General features: G+C 39.2%; 2 protein-coding genes across 4 annotated transcripts in view; one reads left to right on the top strand and one right to left on the bottom strand.

The window, feature by feature from the left end:
• LOC115380170 (CD209 antigen-like protein E) overlaps positions 1-2,638 on the top strand; it is a 3,015-nt gene extending 377 nt beyond the window's left edge. Inside the window, exons 3-6 of the mRNA XM_030081257.1 lie at positions 912-1,079; positions 1,453-1,577; positions 1,889-1,989; positions 2,503-2,638. Coding sequence (XP_029937117.1) covers positions 912-1,079; positions 1,453-1,577; positions 1,889-1,989; positions 2,503-2,638 — 530 coding nt within the window. The remainder of the gene's footprint in view (positions 1-911; positions 1,080-1,452; positions 1,578-1,888; positions 1,990-2,502) is intronic.
• Positions 2,639-9,257: 6,619 nt separating this feature from the next.
• parp4 (poly (ADP-ribose) polymerase family, member 4) overlaps positions 9,258-19,581 on the bottom strand; it is a 32,593-nt gene continuing 22,269 nt past the window's right edge. For 2 of the 3 annotated variants that reach the window (XM_030081007.1, XM_030081003.1), the window contains 15 exons: positions 19,444-19,514; positions 18,922-19,109; positions 18,388-18,487; positions 17,872-18,042; positions 16,705-16,785; positions 16,359-16,439; positions 15,815-15,910; positions 15,138-15,389; positions 14,863-14,943; positions 13,446-14,735; positions 13,088-13,350; positions 12,697-12,763; positions 11,717-11,819; positions 11,131-11,263; positions 9,258-10,232 (listed from right to left, as the gene is read on the bottom strand). In XM_030081007.1, coding sequence (XP_029936867.1) covers positions 10,034-10,232; positions 11,131-11,263; positions 11,717-11,819; positions 12,697-12,763; positions 13,088-13,350; positions 13,446-14,735; positions 14,863-14,943; positions 15,138-15,389; positions 15,815-15,910; positions 16,359-16,439; positions 16,705-16,785; positions 17,872-18,042; positions 18,388-18,487; positions 18,922-19,109; positions 19,444-19,514 — 3,176 coding nt within the window. In that variant the 3' untranslated portion in view covers positions 9,258-10,033. The remainder of the gene's footprint in view (positions 10,233-11,130; positions 11,264-11,716; positions 11,820-12,696; positions 12,764-13,087; positions 13,351-13,445; positions 14,736-14,862; positions 14,944-15,137; positions 15,390-15,814; positions 15,911-16,358; positions 16,440-16,704; positions 16,786-17,871; positions 18,043-18,387; positions 18,488-18,921; positions 19,110-19,443; positions 19,515-19,581) is intronic. The other variant, XM_030081006.1, reaches the window with a different exon arrangement.

The following is a 19,581-nucleotide window of genomic DNA, read 5'->3' as shown; positions in this document are numbered from 1 at the left end:
TTACAAAGATGTTTTTTCTTATTTCACCTGCAATTTTTTTTCTTATTTCTGCTCTCATTGTCTCTGTTATCTGTTGCACCTTTTTTTTTTTTTTTTAAAGCATTTTCTGACTTTGTTTTGAATGCGCAATATACTTTGTGCACCACTACCACTGCTTAGTACTGTTGTTTTATGACTCATGTGCCATAATGTTGCCAAGCTCAATGTCAACCCTAACGTGCAAATTTTCAGTGACATGTTACAGTAAATATTTATACTGATTTGGTTTTTGTTTTGAGCTGATACTGGAGAGACATTTTGGTCCAGCTTTCACAAAACAATACAGTGAGCAGCCGTGGACGACTGCAGATGTCTCTACAGCCTTTGAGTAGCAGTATTTCATAGTTGAGCTCTGTCACAGGGAGCAAGCAAATGGACACAAATGCAGACACCACAGGCAAGGAAGAGGACAAAGTCACTACCAGGATTTGCAGGTAGAAGTGCAGGGAGTGGCAAGCAAGGCAGGCAAAAAAAAAAAAAAAAAGCTGGGTAGAAAGACTGGGGACTGAAGATTGGAGACTAAATTTAAAAACTGCAAACAGGAACTGGCAAAAAAAACAAACAAAAAAAAAAAAGATTCAAGATTTCTTTGTTAGTACCCAATTTTGGAGGGAAGAAGGCAGAGGAACCAGAGCGGTAGACCAAACTGATGAGCGGAGTAGATGGGTCAGAGAATGACAGGGCCTTGTACAAGAGAGATCTGCGACAGAAAGAAACACCACAAGCCAACATCCAGCTCCACATCAAATCTGACAATTGATAGACATCCATAATAATACGTGACAAAGAGTGAACAAACTGCCATTTCAAATGTGTTATTTTTTTTTTTTTCCAAATCCGTGTCTACTTCAGGGTGTGTTGATCTCTTTCAGACCGTGATGCAGTGCACGGTTTTGCTGCAGATCTCTCTATTCTCCACGCCAACCTGACAGAGGACAGATCTCTTCTGTCCTCCATGACTAAAGAAAGAGACCAGCTGAATGCCAGCCTTATTGGAATGACTGAAGAGAGAGACAGGCTTCATGCTTTGTCCACACAGAGTGAGTGCTTGCGTGTTTTTCTCAAATTGTGGGTCAGGACCCAACTCAGAGCCACATGGTGCAGAATAAAATACGAATGTGTAAGTTTATACTTTCAGATTCACAAACTACACTTAGTTAAACAATTTGTGCATTTAAATTAAGGTTACCTGCCCAGTATCCCCCTTGAATTCATCATATATTAAATTTATCTATCCATAAGGTACTCTTCTGTCAGGAAATTTAATGCACCATTATAAGATATATGCATATATAGTGTTTTTTTTTTTTTTTTTTTTTTTTTTTACAGCTTTAATCCAAATTTAACATCATGAATATTCTGCTAATATAGACTTAATGTCTCCATATGTTACAGACAAAACTTGTCCTGCAGGATGGATTATGTTCAGTTATGGCTGTTATCTCCTCTCCAATGAACGGAACTCCTGGGAAACAGCCAGACAGGACTGCAGAGACAGAGGAGCAGATCTGGTGGTCATAGACAGCCTTGAGGAACAAGTGTGTCTGTGTGTGTGTGTGTGTGTGTGTGTGTGTGCATGCTCGTGAACTGGCATCCATGCATGTGGTACATCTGGTATTCTCCATCTACCAGCATACATGTGTCACTCTCTCTCTCTGTGCTCACAAACGGGCAGTCATATTCAGATCCCCATACACACCTCACATGCATCATAATTTGTTCCTGCCGACTTTTCACAAAAATTAAAATAAATGAATGAATAAATTTGATAAATGAATAAATAAATAAATTCCATGTTCCCTGCAGTAGCTGCCCATTTATTTACTTTTTTTTTTCTAATACCAAACAGATATTCCTTTTTACATTCAAAACTTCAGTTTGGATTGGTTTGAGTGACAGAGACGAGCAGAGGACCTGGACGTGGGTTGACGGAACTCCACTGACTCTAAGGTAAATGAGAAATATGTTTATCCTTGGCTGAACATATTTCAGTTTTGCTGGGCATTGCTTCTTGTTACCTTGTTTTGAGGTTTTCCTCAATAATAATTTGCTCAAATCCTAATTAGAATAACTTCAACTGACATTTTTTCAGGCAGTACCTAGAGTGCTACATTTAATCTCACAGGGCTTCTGTCTAATGTGACTCTGACAAGAAAAGTCTCTTTCCTTGAGGTTTCACCTAAGCAATGGGATTATATCTGCCTCAGGCGCAGCTTGACATAGAGAAATGTTTGTAGAACTAAAACTCCATTCTGGCAATTGCAATGTACAAAGCCACAGGAGTTTATTCCTGTAATATTTGTGCAGAAAAATAGCATCATCTAGACAGTGAGGGACCAGTAGTGCAGTGGTTCTCATGGACAAGAGACACCGTATAGAAAAAGATGATGTACTAATTATATGAGCCATTGTAGGCCTACATTCGTGTTGATGAAAAGTGTGATGATTTTGTTGACCTGCTAGTTTCTGGGACTATCAGCAGCCCAACAACCTGAAGAAAGAAGACTGTGTCCAGACATTGACTGGCAAATGTGAGAACAACTGGCATGACATGCGCTGTTCTACTGTCCTGCCATGGATCTGTGAGAAAGCAGCCTAGCTTTGGTGCACAATGATTTTTGAAATCATATGTTTTTTTCAGATAGTAGAATTTTTATGTAAGAGGTTTGTAAACGAGTAAATGGTGTGTTTTGTTTGTGTGAGAGGGAGGAATGTGTGCAGTGTCTTCCACCAGCTGGGAGACCTCATCTTGAAACTGATGGCTGCAAGGAAAATGCAGGAGGTACTGTATTACCAACAAAATGAAAACCACGGATGACTTGTTGAAGACTGACCAAGAAAAAAAGTTTTGTTGTTGCTGTTTGTTTGTTTTTGCCATTGACAGGGTTATAGTGATTTCTGATAAGTTTATTAACTGATCAGGGGGATATTCCAGAAAGCAGGACGGGCAAAAAATCCTTACTTTTGAAATTGACAGAAATCTGGGGCTTACTGGACCAATAAAGTCTGTCTAGGTCAGTACTTATGGCAACTTCTGCTCTGAAGCTAAGATGCAAATTTTCAGGTTTTAAACTCAACCCACCCTGCAGCACACAGGAAGCAAAAAAAAATAATTGATTCACGTCAAAAGTAAATCTCGAGAATCGAGTGGCTGATCTGGAGCAATACACACGTATGAATGACATCATTGTGACCGGGCTGCAGATCAAACCCCGGTCATATGCACGGGCAGTGTCGGGAGGAGACGCAGAGGACCAGAGTGAGGAGACCGCCAACTCTGTGGAGCAGCAGGTGACAGCGTTTCTTCACTCCAAGGGGATTGAGGTAAACAACAAAAACATCGAAGCATGTCACCCACTCTCACGGAGAAACAACACGGGCAAACCAGCCATAATAATAAGATTTGCCAACAGAAAGCACAAAATGGAACTATTAAAACAGGGGAGAAAACTGAAAGGATTGGATGTCTATTTAAATGAACATGTGACCAAAAAAAATGCAGATATAGCCAGAAAAGCTAGACTGCTGAGGAAGCAAGGAAAAATACAAAATACTTGGACACAAAACTGCAAGGTGTTCATTAAACTGAAAGGAACCCCTGAAGAAGCAAAGGTCCTGGTCATCCGAGACATTGAGGAACTGGACAAACTTTGATGTAAACTAGCGAGGAAATTATCAAACTCAGGGGCTGAACACACTTCATAATCATGACCAGGACAAGAGAGCTGGACACTTTCATTTACACAGAACATAAAGAGCAAGATATTGAAAATAATATTGACCCGGAGAACAACCTACTCAGTACTATCAACAACTCCTGCAGTTACTACACAGAAAATCAGTATAATGCCAAAGTTAGACTCAAGCACAAAATAACAATTATTCACTTCAACAGCAGAAGTTTATATGCCAACTACCACAAAATCAAGGAATATCTCAGTCAGTTCAGTACTCCATTTAGTATAATAGCTATATCAGAAACCTGGATCAATGACAAGAAAGGTGCAAACTTTGAACTAGATGGTTATGAATGTAATTATATCAACAGAAAGAACAAAAATGGAGGAGGAGTGGCATTATACATTGAAAATGGGTTGAAATATAGAATTATCGAAAAAATGACTGCAGTTGTGGATGACTTACTTGAGTGCATTACAATAGAAATTTGTTTAGAAAAGATGAAGAATATAATGATTAGTTGTATCTATAGATCTCCGGGATCAAATATTGAAGCATTTAGAGACTGGATGGAAAGCATGTTCACAAAGGCAACAACACAGAAGATACTGTACATATGTGGTGACTTTAACATTGACCTCTTGAATCCAAAGAAACACATAGCGACAGAAGAATTTATAAACTCAATGTTCAGCATGGGCCTATATCCAACAATCACCAAACCAAGCAGGATCACTTCTCACTGTGCCACCTTAATAGACAACATATTTACGAATATTCTGGAAAACAATACAGAAAGCGGCCTCTTACTAACAGACATCAGTGACCACCTACCTATTTTTACTGCATATTACGGTAACTACAGAAAGAAAAAGGAAAGCAATAATTATAAATACTTGAGAATTAAAACAGAGGAAACTATGATTGCACTAAAAAATGACTTAATGATACAGAACTGGGAAATTATTTACAAAGAAAAAGATATTGATAAAGCATATGAGAAATTTCTAACAATATTTAACTTGGCATATGATAGAAATTGTCCTATAAAACAATACAGGAAAAAACACAAACATACAAATAGTCCGTGGGTCACTAAGGGGCTACAGAAGGCTTGTAAAAAGAAACAGAGACTATACAGACAATTTATAAAGCACAGAACTATAGAGGCAGAGGAAAAGTATAAGAAATATAAAAATAAACTAACTAACATTATGAGGATATGTAAGAAAGAATATTATAATAAATTATTGGATAATAATAAAAATAATATTAAGGGTATATGGAATGTTCTTAATGGCATGGTGAGAAAAGAATCCAAAATTACGAATTACCCGGAATACTTCACTGAAAATGACAAGACCATTAATAATATGGAAGACGTGGTGAATGGTTTTAACAGATTCTTTGTAAATGTGGGACCAGAATTAGCTGCAAAAATAAGGGAACCAGCAACAACAGAATGTGGTGGTGTGGAAGATTTGTGGGACAGAAATCCAAGTACAATTTTTCTAGAAGCAGTTGATGAAAAAGAAATTATTGAAATAGTAAGAAATTGTAAAAATAAAACCTCTACAGACTGGAACGATATCGATATGACCACAGTGAAGAAGGTTATTGAAGGAATTGCAAAACCACTAACACACATCTGCAACTTGTCTTTTCAATCAGGTACATTTCCAAATAAAATGAAAATAGCAAAAGTGATACCACTGTTTAAGTCAGGAGATAGACACAATTTCACAAACTACAGGCCTGTTTCTTTACTCCCCCAATTCTCTAAAATACTTGAAAAACTATTTACGCACAGACTAGACAAATTCATTGAAAAACACAACCTACTATCAGAAAGTCAACATGGATTCAGAACGGACAGATCAACATCTCTAGCATTAATCGAATTAATAGAAGAAATTACAGATTGTATTGATAACAAAAAAATAGCAATAGGCATATTTTTGGACCTTAAAAAAGCCTTTGATACCATCGATCACAGCGCATTACTAAAAAAACTAGAAAGGTACGGAATAAGGGGGGTAGGGTTGAGCTGGTTGAAAAGCTATCTAAGAAACAGGCAACAGTTTGTCCAAATAGGTGAGCATAAATCAGAGTACATGAAAGTCACATGCGGAGTACCACAGGGGTCAGTACTAGGTCCAAAGTTATTTATAATGTACATTAATGACATATGCAGAGTATCACAACTATTTAAATTTGTTCTGTTCGCAGATGATACCAATATCTTTTGTTCAGGGGAGAATTTACAGCAGATTTTGGAGATGATTACAACAGAAATGAACAAACTCAAACTGTGGTTTGACAGAAATAAATTATCATTAAACCTGAACAAAACAAAGATTATAGTGTTTGGAAGACATAAAACAGAACCTCATGTAGAACTGGTAATTGATAATACACAAATAGAAAGAGTAAATGAAATAAAATTTCTTGGTGTAATCTTGGACCACAAACTCTGCTGGAAACCTCACATAAGCCATGTAAGAGCAAAGCTAGCCAAGTGCACAGCAATTCTTGGAAAAATAAGTCATTTTCTGGATACTCACTGCATATTCTGTACTATTCACTGTTTTTACCGTACCTAACCTACTGTGTGGAAGTCTGGGGTAACAGCTACAAAAGCACTCTACAGCCGATATACACACTTCAGAAAAGAGCAATAAGGACAATAAACAAAGCAGGATACAAAGAACACACAAACCCGCTATTTATAAAATCATGCACATTGAAATTCACAGATCTAGTCAAATTTAAAACAGCACAGATATTGTACAAAGCAAGAAATAATCTACTGCCAAAAAATATCCGGGGAATATTCACAGAAAGAGAAGGAGGTTATAATCTAAGAGGGGAACTAAATTTCAAAAAACATAAAGTAAGAACAACGATGAAAAGTATGTGTATATCATGCTGTGGGGTGACTTTGTGGAACAGTTTGGAGCAAGAGATAAAACAAAGTACAAACATAAATATATTTAAAAAGAGGTACAAAAAATTATTTATAAATAGGTATATGGAAGATGAGGGATAAAATAAATTGCTGAAATGATAAAGGATAAGCGGATAGGGGTAATTATGTAGTATAGACCAATTATTATATAATTTAATGGCCGTGGTAAACATGTTTATTGATATGGATATCTATGTAGAATATATACAGTGATATGGATAAAAATGTAGTAGGTGTATATGTGTATATGTGGGTATGTAGGTATGTATGTATGTGTATATATATGTGTATATATGTGTATATATATGTATGTGTATATGTATATATATATATATATATATGTATGTAGGTGTAAATGTGTGTATGTGTGTATATGTATGTATATGTGTATATATATGTATATGTATGTATATGTGTATGTATGTGTATGTGTATGTGTATATATGTATATGTATATATATATATATATATATATATATATATATATATTTATATGGATAAAGTTGTAATAGATATATAAACTATAATGGGTAGGGAAGGGGTGGGAAATTTAAAAAAGTGCATACTTCTTCCCACTCCTGTTTCGAACTTGTGTTTATTATGATATGATGATGCTTGTATTATTATTTTGTTTTGTTTACGTATGCATGTATGTATGTATGTACATACACTTTTTGTTTCAGTATTTCTTTCTTTCTTTCTTTTTCTTTTAGACATGTTCGAAATAAAATTCATTCATTCAAAAGTGATGTTCCTTTTTTGAGAGGATCTTGTGTATATCAAAAGACAAATAACCTGTTCTTTTGTGTGTGTGTGTGTGTGTGTGTGTGTGTGTGTGTGTGTCTTTGTAGATTTTTTGTTGCCAAACAAAACTCTCTCTTCAGTTCAGATTTGGTGCATTGCTTTGCTTGCTATAGCTTTCTTAGTTAGTCATGTTAGGAGAGTTAGACAAGATGACTGGATTTGAATTTTTGCTTCATTTTCTTCTCATTTCTTGCAAATAAAAATGACATGTGGATTTATGTTTTATGCACACAACAATTAGTTTCAGTTGCTGCCAGGTGCATTTAATGCAGCTTGGATTAGTGCAAAGTCCACAGTCAGACAATATTTTACACCTGACTTACTAAACAGTTGTGTTCAACGATCAATAACTAAAATCACTAAATTACAGTGTTGTCGGATATCATTAAATCTAATGAGTGGATTGTCATGTTATCTGACAAGTGTATTCATACTCCCCAAAGGAAGATTCCTCTTGATTTTGATGACCTCATTACCTTTCCGCCTGTCCCACCCTTAAACAAAAATGTCAAATTAGATATCTCAGAATCTGTTGGATGGATTGCCATGAAATTTGGAAAGCATGTTGCTCCTGCAACTTCAATGTGGGAGGCAGGCCTCTCTAGGGTGCACCAGACAGTTTCAGGGGAGGCAAAATGTACAAAGCCCATTTCCCCACTACCTGCCTTGCAAGTATTTGCAAGATATTTCAAGGGTCACATAATGCTATGCACTTGTTGTTATTCATTTGTTGCTGTTGTAGCTTGTTTCAGCTGTACTCGTCTTGTGCTAAACCTTGTAAGAGATCACTTTTGCTACACAATAAAGCACGTTCACACCTCAGCTGTCTTGAGTCAGCCCTTTGATTAAGTTATGGGCTTAGAAACCAAAGTAATGCATTTGTAATGTACCGTGATTTTTCTGTGGGAAGTAAACTTGGACCTCACTTGCATGTATTGGCATGAGTCCTCTAAATGTTTACCATCAACATGAAAAATGGAGTGATTAAAAACATGCAATGTGCTATAACTTGTATATGAAGGTAACTACTTTTTTTTTTTTTTTTTTTTTTTTTTTAAATGTGGGTTTCTCTGGAAATGACATGATGACACCCAGAGATGGAATGAAGAAGCACAGTGCTAGGGGTTACCCGGCGAGGACACATCAACAGCACAGGTGATCTTCATGAAGAGTGTAGATCACAAGAATGACCACAAGGTGGCAGGCTGTACATTCATTCGGGGTGCTTTTCAAACTTGGAAATTCACTTTCTTCAAACCACTGTTTGGATCCTGTATCAAAAATATGCTAGCAATTAAATTGGCTTTACACACCAGTTTTCCACCTATAAGTACCAAACAAAAAATACCATTTCTTGATCTCTTTGTTCAATTTATTCACATCTTCACATCTTCTGAGCACACTGAATGTCTCTGTCTCTTATCAGCCACCCAATATTCTTACAACCAGGTCTCATTCTTTTAAACCAATGAGTAAACTCTATTTTGAGTGGATGACGGCTCACTGATGTGACTGAATCTTTTGAGTTTTTAGATTCATAACTTAACAAGACATTTTTGCCAGCAGACACTCAGGTAAACACAGGTGTTTCTTATGACAGAGGCTGCTGTTCATGCTGCTCCACTGGAAACCCTCTGGTACATTTGAAATGAACAGATACCAAAAAACATCTGTAATGACAACATTAAAGCTATTTCAATATTTATAATAATATAATACTTGACATTAAGGACCTGTGGACCCTCTGCATTGAGCGTGAACATATCTGTCTGGTCTGCATTCACCATTTGTTTATTGGTTGCACACAATGATATAATTTTACAATTAAATCATTCAGATAAGACTAACATCCACAGTGAAGAAATGAAAATACTGTTTACATAATAAAATCGCTGCATGTTGAAATGAGTTTTTAATTTCTGCAGATAATTGATTTTGTGTTGATAATAATGTGCTAGCCGTAGCATCTGGTAGGCTAATTATCAGGTCTTATTTTAAACACATGATAGCAGCAGCGGTGGTAGCATGTTATGCAACACTGGATGTTTTGCTAAATTAAACTGTCCAGTTTGGTCAGGTTAAATGAGCAGAGTCTACAAAGACAAGACAAAGACTTTTCACCTGGTTACAAGAAGATTAAGTGAAGCAACTACAAAGCCTTTGTTTGGTTGCCTAAAACCACAACAAAAAGAACAGAAAATGACAGAACAAAAATTAAAAATAGGTGATAAAGATGTATTTGTACATGTCCATTTGGCAAACTTTTTGTAGCCAGCAGCACTGAACCGATTCTTGATGTAAGTGCTCTTGTTGTTGTGACAGTACTGAACACACATTTGAAGTGTCGTTCTATTCATATACATATCAATTAAAAACTGTGTCCCTAAATTATCAGCTAAATGTTTCCCCAACAAATCCCTTTATAAGCAATTACAATCTATTTAAAAATGGCCTTGTGCAGTGTAAAAAAGAAAAAGAAATTGCAAAATGGCATTACAATCCTGAGAAGACAAGTCAGCAAAGTTGATAATAATGGCAGCCTGGTCAGTGGACCTGCAGAGGGGTCCCGGTCTGCAGACCCCTGAGAGGTGAGCAAGGAGGGAGGTGTTCATAACCCAGCAGCTGGCGGGTGGAGGATTCCCAGCTCCAGCCAAACTCCAGTCGGCTGTGGATGCACGGGTATTCGCGGTCGGCCCAGAAGACCCAGTCCACTGCCCTCTTTACCGCCTCCCACCGCTCAGACCTGGAGGCAAACGGCCGTTGTTAAGAGCTTTCAGTAAGTAAATGGTGAATGGACTGCATTTTGTTCACCGCTTTTCTGATCTCAGAAATACTTTGACACGCTCAGCCGGGGATTGAACCAGGAACTAGTCGACTACTGTGCCTTCTGCATCACACTGCTCCACATTTCTGTCAGGGATAATTAAGACCTGCTTTAATCAGTTAGATAGATTCTAAAATTGATTAAATGTCTGTTTTAGTGCTCTCGACTGACAATTCATAAAACACAACTGTGATTCAGGCCAGTCTATGAAAGGTTTTACATTTGATGTTCTAAACACTTGGGGCTCTATTTTCGTGAATCAAAACGCAGCCTAGTTCACTGCACAAGCTCATCTAGGCAAGAAGATTTTGGTAATTTCTTAACCAGAGGTGAATTTACTACAAAAGGGATAGATGAGGTGGGACACATTATCAGCAGGTGTGGTAGGGCCTGGCGTCTGTCCTGAGACTAGTCACATCAGCTGGACTCATCCCCTTCAAAAGCAGTGTGCTGCCCACTGTGACATACTGATATTTTGAGGAGGACAGCTCAGAGCAGCACCCTCATACACACATGCAGATAGATCGACAAACAGATACAGTACCAGTCAAAAGTTGGACGCACGTTCTCATTCAATGTTTTTCTTTATTTTTTCTTTTTTTTCTACATTGTACTTTAGATTAGTACTGAACTGTGAAACTGTGAAAGGACACGTGGAATTATGTAGAAAACAAAAAGTGTTAAACTTCAGAATGTGTTCTAATAATAAAAATAAAGAAAAACCACTGAATGAAAAGGGGTATTACGGTTCTGACACAGACATGCGCATATACACACACACACACACACACACACACACACACACACACACACAGACCTGGGCTGAGGAGAGTCGTCCAGGCAGAACAGAGTGCGCAGCAGCTTGCCTTCCTCCAGCCTCTCCAGTCTCATCAGCTGCAGAACCAGCAGAGTGGCCACCAGCCTCAAGATGTCTTTATGGGCTCTCACACCTGGACACACACACACACACTTAGAAAACATGCCCTTTTGTGGATGCTTTTATCCAAAGTGCCTTACAGTACCATGGTGCACGCATTTTTCGTGTTGATGGGAATCAAACCTCCAACCTCAGGAGTGTTAGTACCATGCTCAACTCACAAGACCACACACATCCTCGTTCTTGTGTACAGGTGAGGACCTGCCCCGGACTATATTCATTCTCTAGCCTTCACCAAAGTCACAACATTAAACCTTTCTCTAAAAAAAAAATAAAAATAAAAATAAAAAAAAAAAACGAATCCTGAGTGCAATTTAAAAGTCCCGATTCGCACTTTCTGTTGAGATCAGATTAAGCACAGCTCTCCTGTGGCCAAACTAGAGACTACAACATACACAGCATGCAAATACACACACACACACACACACACAAACTTGTAACAGAATTCCATTATTTGCAACTGTACCTAGAGAGCAGATGCCTTTGTTCTTCAGGAACACGTTGGCAAAGGAGTCTACATCCACTTTTATCAGTTCTCCCAGCTCAGCAGTACACTCCCAGTAGCCCTCCTGCAACACACACATCAATAATAAATAATTAATACATATTAATTTCTTATCCAATACGGGTACAGCACCAGATTTGCAGGTATGAGGAAAAAATGACTAGACTACTTACCCTATGAAAAGTCTACAAAGCCTCAGTATTATTAGTAAAACACTTTGGTTGGCTAAATTATCGGTTCGCTGTCTGTTCAAATTAGCTAGTTTAACTCGTCTGTTGTAAAAATTTTACTTTATTGCCAATTATAGCCATTGTTACCTGTACCAGGCACCTTGGTGCTGGTGTTGCAATTCTTACTGACTGGCAGTCAATACAAGGTAATTAATGTCACTGATTACATGATAATAGAAGGTGCAGAGTATCAAAGGTCAACAAACCAGCTAACACTGAAGTCTAATAAACATACAAGTATCCCAGCATAAGAAGAAATATATTTGTTCTGTATATAATGGGAGGGAAAAGTTTCTATTTCTGATAAAAGATTACTCATTGAATCTAATAAACTGCTCAACAGCAACAGCAAGAGGAAAAAAACTTGCACAAAAGAAATGCGGACCTGGTGTTTCCTATAAATATTCAGTGTCCCATATTTTGTGAATCATTGTTTATGAAATTGTTTGCTGTCATCCTATTCAAACATGTTTTTTTAAGTGTATCTGTGACCTAAGAAAATGGCCTCCCCTTATAAAAATGACCTTTAAAATAGCCTCCCCCAGACCCTTGCTGACATGGGAGCTTGAACCCAGGTCATCCTGTGGAAGGACGGGCTGTTCAACGTCTCAAGTTGCCCTGCTACCCATACATTGTGCTGGCAAAATATTGTGCCCCACCTCATCTGTTCAGCGGAGACACGCAGGTAGAGAGAAAGTGAGTTTGACGTACTGAATGTTGCATTTGGAAGATCTTCACCCACTTCATCGTCATTTCCTCAGGAGCTGCGACTGCCCTCCTGAAACAAGAGAACCACAGATTAGCAATAAGTGGAGATACTAAACACAAATGACAAACTACACAAATTACCCTCCATACACATTCTCTTTCTCACTCTCTCTGCAAAAACATACATTTTATTCTTTCTTTAAAAAAAATACCATATACATTTTGAAAAATGACCCTAGGTTCATCTTTAAACATCTTTGAAACCGACAATTTGGTGGCTGCTGTCCAATTATTATAACAAATGTTGTGCTTTTATCAAATGGTGGACATAACTTTTTTTTTTTTTTTAGTTCTTTAATTCCACTTTTAACATTTAAAATTCTTTGACACTTACACTACAGACTTTTCCAGTGCTAACTTTAGGGTCCGTTTTGCGCAGCGCTCCTTGCGTAATCGCCCTATCCCCTTGGCAGGCATGTCTGTGGGAAGTGCAGACTGGTCTTCTGCTACACCTGAGGCGGGTTCACTCAAGTCAATCGGCATCGCTATTGCCGCAGAAATCAAATCCTCTGGTTGGTCTGCTGCATGTCCAAAAGTATAACCCTGTCTGATTTCTTTTAAAGCGGACAAGGTTTGCCGGTATGTCCCACTTGGACCCTAAACATACAACACACAAGAAATCAGAAGCATCAGACATGAAGGCATACAAGACACACACACACATACACACACACAAGTGTTGGGAGTCAAACCTTGGCAAAGAAACGTCGTCCAGGCAGAGCAGAGTCTGGAGCAGCTTGCCTTCCTCCAGAGAACTGCAATTCTTCCACTGGAGACAGGCATTCTGCGTGTTCAATTATATCAATCGACATATCTTTTGCTGCAAAAGAAAAACCCTCTGCTTGGCCTGCTGCATTTCCAAAAGAAGAACCGTGTGGTTGGTCTGTTGTATGTCCAAAAAGGACAGCCTTCTTTTGTTTTTCTTGGAGACTGCCACTTTCCATCACTAAGGGGCTGGAAGCCTCTCTGCTATCTAATGTTGCACCAAAGCCTGACAGCGGTGCTCGCAAAATAGTTGCTTGTGCACCTTGAACAGGTAAAGGGGGAGCTGGTGTTTTTGCTGCAAAAGAGAAACCCTCTGCTTGGTCTGCTGCATATCCAAAAGAAAAACTGTGTGGTTGGTCTGCTGTATGTCCAAAAAGGACAGCTTTCTTTTGTTGTTCTTGGAGACTGCCACTTTCCATCACTGAGGGGCTGGAAGCCTCTCTGCTACCAAATCTTGCACCAAAGCCATACAGCGGTATGGCTTTGGTAAAGTTTGGTAAAGCTTTGGGAGTTGGTGTTGGATAACTCCCAGCACTGACTGATGGCTCCTGAACTGCACCCAAAGACTCAGAGCTGGGAGATGCTAACCGACCAAGCAATCTGTGTTTTCGGGTTGGCAGTTGGGGTGCAGAGAAAGAAGACTGTGTTTGTTCTTTAAATGACACCCTGGCTTCTTGCCGTAAGAAAGAGAAACTATTGGCTGCTTCTTCTTGAAATGGGGACAGAAAAGCACCATCACATGAGCGAAAGTCGTAGTTTTCACTTTCTTCAGCTAGATCAGGAGATTGTTCCATTGTGCGGTGGATCAGTCCCAGGTCCACCTCACAGAGATTATTGCTCTCACTTGTGTCCACATAACCAGCTCGTCCAGCTCTGCCCTGTTTTTTAGCCCGCTTCTTCCTCTGTGCAGGGTGATGGGTCTTGTCTGCTGAACTCTCAGGCACCTCCATTGAAATGTTGGCTTGAGGAGGAGGAGGAGGAGGAGGAGCAGGAGGCATAAGTGGGGCACTTGATGAGAATGGAAGAGGGAAAAGCGAACAGAGGGATGAACGTGGGTGTTCACCAGAAGAGAACAGAGAGTTTGATGGAGGAGGAGGAGGAGGAGGAGAGGGCCTGGCAGGCAGTGAAAGACGGGGAAGACGAGCGATTGCTATTCTTGGCAGCTCTTTCTCTTTACCAGGCAGGTCAAGACTCTTCAAGTACATCCCACTTGGGCTCTAAACATATAAGAAACAAGGTGTCAGAACCTTCAAACACAAAAGGCACACAAGGTAAGATACAAATAAATAAGTAAGACAAAATAAATGTTCATGTGCAATTCATGAACTGTAAGTAGTGACTAACAGTGGGTGAGTAGGGTGGAGAGCCTGTGGACCCATCTTCGTATTTTGAGTCTGAATACCACACACCTGCGAGAGCGTCCATCTGAAATTCAAAGAAAACCAGACAGAGTTCTGAGTGGGGCTTTGGAACACTAGTCAACCAGAGGAGAGTAGATTTCTGTCTACACTATAATAAAAATGGGGACAAAAATGGCATAAAATGATAAAACAGTAAAAAAAAAAAAAAAAAAAAGTCAGCTCCACCACCCATTTTCACAACACATCACCAAAAAGTACCTCTTCTGTCTCCATCTCAAAGCTGCGTGAATCATCAGAACAGGCATCGTAAGAGATCGCCTGACTGAACTGACATGAACCGAGCACACTTTGATCAATAGAGAGACCCATGTCCATATAATAATCATCTTCATCCTCTTCCTCTCCTTCATCCTGAGAAGAGCTCCAGCTGATGTAAGGGAGGAGGTCCACATCTTCCTCTGCAATTAACTTGGTAATGTCTGTGAAACCCTGCTCCGTCTGTTCTGAGTCCTACAACACAGGAGGAAAGTTATATGTAAAGTTCAGATAACAAAAGATGATACATGATGACATTCAGTCCAAATGAGGTAACAGTTATTTATAGGAAGTGAAGTCTACAGGAAGAAATGACAGTTACCGATTAAGCAAAACTCATCATGTAAAGTTATTAGATATTTTATGTGTTTGAAATATTTGAGAGATTACTTTCATGTACCATTGTTTTGAATGGATACATAGCATTCTGGAAAGAAACTGGTCATGTTAGTCATGTAATGCATCAAGTCTGGTCCTGAGCAAGATTTTTTTTTTGTATAAAGTTTATACATTTTGTAGATATGCTAAACATGCAAAAGCACTGATATGGTCTTTAAATTGTGAATGAATGTACAACTGTGAGGGAAGAAGTTGCTGAAAGCTGCGTGTGCATTACAAACCCTCTCCTCAATGGCCACAAAGCTGGTGAATTGGGACAAGATAGAGAACTCTTTGCTCATCTCAGTGATGAAGGACTTTAGCTCTGCTTTCTTCCCCTGGAGAAGAAAAGAGCATGATGACATATCAAGCTCTGACCACAAACTGAGATCGAGTTGGTTCCTTCTAACCCTAGGATACAAAGTCAAGCTCAGCTCATGAGTGCAGCCTATAGGCTAAGCTCTTGAGCTGAGTTATATGAACTTTATATAATACTACTACTACAACAACTACTACAATAACTACTACTACTAACAACAACAATACTACTACTACTACTACTACTAATAATAATGATGATAATTCCTCCACAGTTTCAAACTGAAGAACCTTGTAAGGTTCCTCAAGGATCTTACTGTTTCAACAGTTTTAACAGTATCTGCTATCAGCAGATAGCAGCTGACCTGAACGCCAGCCCAAGTCAGCTGATGGCTCAACTGATTCCCCTCTATGCATTCCAACGGCATTTAGTCAACACAAGTAAAGGATACAGGAGGACATACACACCTCATGCTCAGCTTCGTTGGTATCAAGGATTCCGTCTTCATAATCCCTGATGATGGCCCTTGCTGTGAGCTTGTGAAGAAACTGAACACCAACATTAATACTCATCATCATCATCATCATCATCATCATCATCATGACCATCACTGTCCTCACACTCATCTTGATACAACATAACTAATTAAATGATGACCTGCTTATCATGAGTGTGTCAGGAAAGTTTTTGCTTCTTCAAACTGTCATCACCTTACTGGCCAAAGCCACCAGTTACTAAACACACAGATCGATAGACTGATAGACTGAGAAAATAACAGACAGTGTGTGTGTGTGTGTGTGTGTGTGGTCTTACTGTGCCTCTGGTCTTCTGTAGCTCACTGGTTGACACCATGGTCTTGATCTCCTGGCCGCTCAGGTCGCCAAGGAGGGTGGCCTGTATATTGAAAGCGAAAAAGACAGACACCTGAGTTTCACTCAAATAATTATTTGCAAGTGACAGGAAAACAAGAATTTAAAGGACAGTTTGTCACCATTCACAAATTATTTGTGCTTGAGATACTTGAACAGATTTTTAGTAAGCTGCTTGTTTAATTGAATAATCCAAAAAAAAAAAAGCTTAAACTCTGCTTTTTAGAGACATTTGAAATAATTTGTGACATTTTCATATCAATAAATATCAGCTATATTACTATCCATCGCACTGTAAAAAACATCTTACAAAATGACTCCTTTTGGTAATTCATAGGAAGGATTACAAAGCCTAAGTCACAGCTTGAATGAAATTTCATGAAATTACAGCTGCAAATGCCAAGGTACATACTTAGAAATAACAGCAATATTACAAGAAAACACATCTTGTATTAGTCATCAGTTCAAGGAACCACACTGTTGTTGTTGTTTGCACTGGTCAGTATCCCCTGACCAGTGAAAAAAAAAAAAAAAAATCCTATATACAGACATCCAACCCAGCTCCATCAGTGTGTGACACAACAGCCTGATACTAAGGAGATTTTCTTGTTTCTATTCCTGCTTCTCCTCTCATCTTCCTCTTTGTTTTCAGCTGTATCACTGCTACACTTCAACCACTAATCCATTTTCCTGATTTTTGTCTTGGCTGCCTGGTCATAGTGAACAAACATCCTCGCTCAATGACCACAGATCTAAACCACAAACACACACATCTGACACCTTAAGGAAACCTGGAGGGAATACTGAATATAAAATGTGCTTTGAAAGTAACATAAAAAAATCTCATGTACCTCCTGCAGTACTCCAACATACCTCTAGGGTGTGTTTCCCCCATTTGAGAAACATTGTTGTACACCATCAGTGTTTAATACCCACATATGACAGGCATGCAACCAGGTTGTGATACACTGCTTGTAAACAATACTTTTGCAGGTATTCTTCGACACATAAAGATTTTTACTTCATTTGAGTAATTTTCCAGATATTTACTTGCATATTATAACATTTAATATGTAAAACTGAGGCATCAGATTTCTTTCCACCTGTGTACCTGAGTGCAGTGCGGCACAAAGCCGTAGACCAGCGTGTGGCAGTTGTTGAACAGGGCGTGGAGCTGGGTGGGGGCCTGGACAGGAGGAGGCGCTGTCGGGTTGAATTGCTGCCACTTCACTGACACAGAGCTGCAGCCCGGAGACGCCATGCGCTTCACCTGAGACGCCACCTTCAGGCGAATATACAGATGGACAGGCCAAAGAGTAGACAGACAAACAATGAATAGTAACGTGTGCAGAACAAGAGACATAAACACAGAAAGACAAACTGGTAGACCAACAAACAGAGACCTGCACAAACACATTCAGGCTTTTCGAAAACAAATCAATGCTTTCAAATGTATTAGTCTGGATGAACAGCAGCCTGTCGCAAGTGTTCTACAGCTCTGTTAGGTGCAGTGGAGACAGACAAACAATGGGATTTATTATAAAATTGATCTGAAAGTTGTTTTTCTTTCCTATCACTACTGCGACAAAGCAATGTGTCCCAACAGACAGCAGGGAATCAGTCTCACCTTCTCTGTCCAGTTGTGTTTGGTTTTTGTGTCGAAGAATTCATAGGTTCCGCCTCCTGCCTGGGCCAGGGCTCTCAACATGTGTCGATTGGCTGTTGGGCTGAGATGAAAACCGGCACATATACAAAGACTTTTCATGTCATTTCTCTCTAGACTTGTTCATAACCAGCAACAGTAACCACTTATGCAGTAACAGCTCCTGAAGTCATCAATTGGTTCCCACTGGGGTTCATAGAGTTTGCGATAGCCTACATGAGGCTTTGTTAGGGTGACCTCAATCTGTACCATCTTTAAATCTCTTCCTTAACTGCTCATTTTACAGGCACCCTGCTCACTTTTCCCATCAGGCCATAGTGACTGCCCCTACCAAAACTCTGCTCAGCAAAAATCTACCTGTAAAAGTGATCTTTTCTGAACTATAGTTTCTAACTAGTTAGCTCTCTTAGTGTGATTGCACCTTATGTTTTTGTCTGGATAAAATCAGCCAAAATCCAAATCCAAAGCAAACCCTAAGTTTCCCCGAGCCGTTCCAACCTGATGCCGCAGGTGAACAAGCGGCTGTGCTGAGCGTTGTCTCTGAGCAGCTGGAGGGTGAGGTCGGCATTCTGGATGTGGCCGTCTGACAGCAGCAGCAGGTTCCTGAGGCCGCGGGACGGGGGCAGCAGGCTGAGAGCTCGCAGCGGCCTCCACAGCTCAGTGCTGCCTCCTACTGGAGGAGAGGACTGACAGGACAGAGAGAGGGAGTGCCGTCACAGCAAAGCACATGCAGCCATAGTTGTACTTTTACTTGTGGATTTTGGAGGCAATAACCAGCACTTTTTGCATTAATATTTTTTTTAAATTGATCTCACTAATTTTGTTACAAATGTTTTCAAAAAACACACTTTTGCATATCAGAACACTTTTCGTGATGAATAAAATCAGGGTGCGTTTTCCTGCTTCATTAAGAATTAGAATATCATGGAGAAGTTCATTTTTTTCCATAATTTCATTCAACAAATGAAACTTTTATATATTTTAGATAAATTATACATGAAGCTGTGTGAAAAATCTCACCATAATGACGTGCTTGGCTGCCTGTATGTTCTCTGCAAGGGTTTGGGCTGCAAAAAAAGCCTCTGTGTGATCTGAAGGACACACCACACACACACACACACACACACACACACACACACACACACACACACACACACA

Source organism: Myripristis murdjan, chromosome 21 (genome assembly GCF_902150065.1).
Source record: "Myripristis murdjan chromosome 21, fMyrMur1.1, whole genome shotgun sequence".
NCBI classification, from domain to species: domain Eukaryota; kingdom Metazoa; phylum Chordata; class Actinopteri; order Holocentriformes; family Holocentridae; genus Myripristis; species Myripristis murdjan.
Note: the sequence above shows the minus strand (reverse complement) of the source record. Positions and strands in the feature narration are given on the sequence as shown.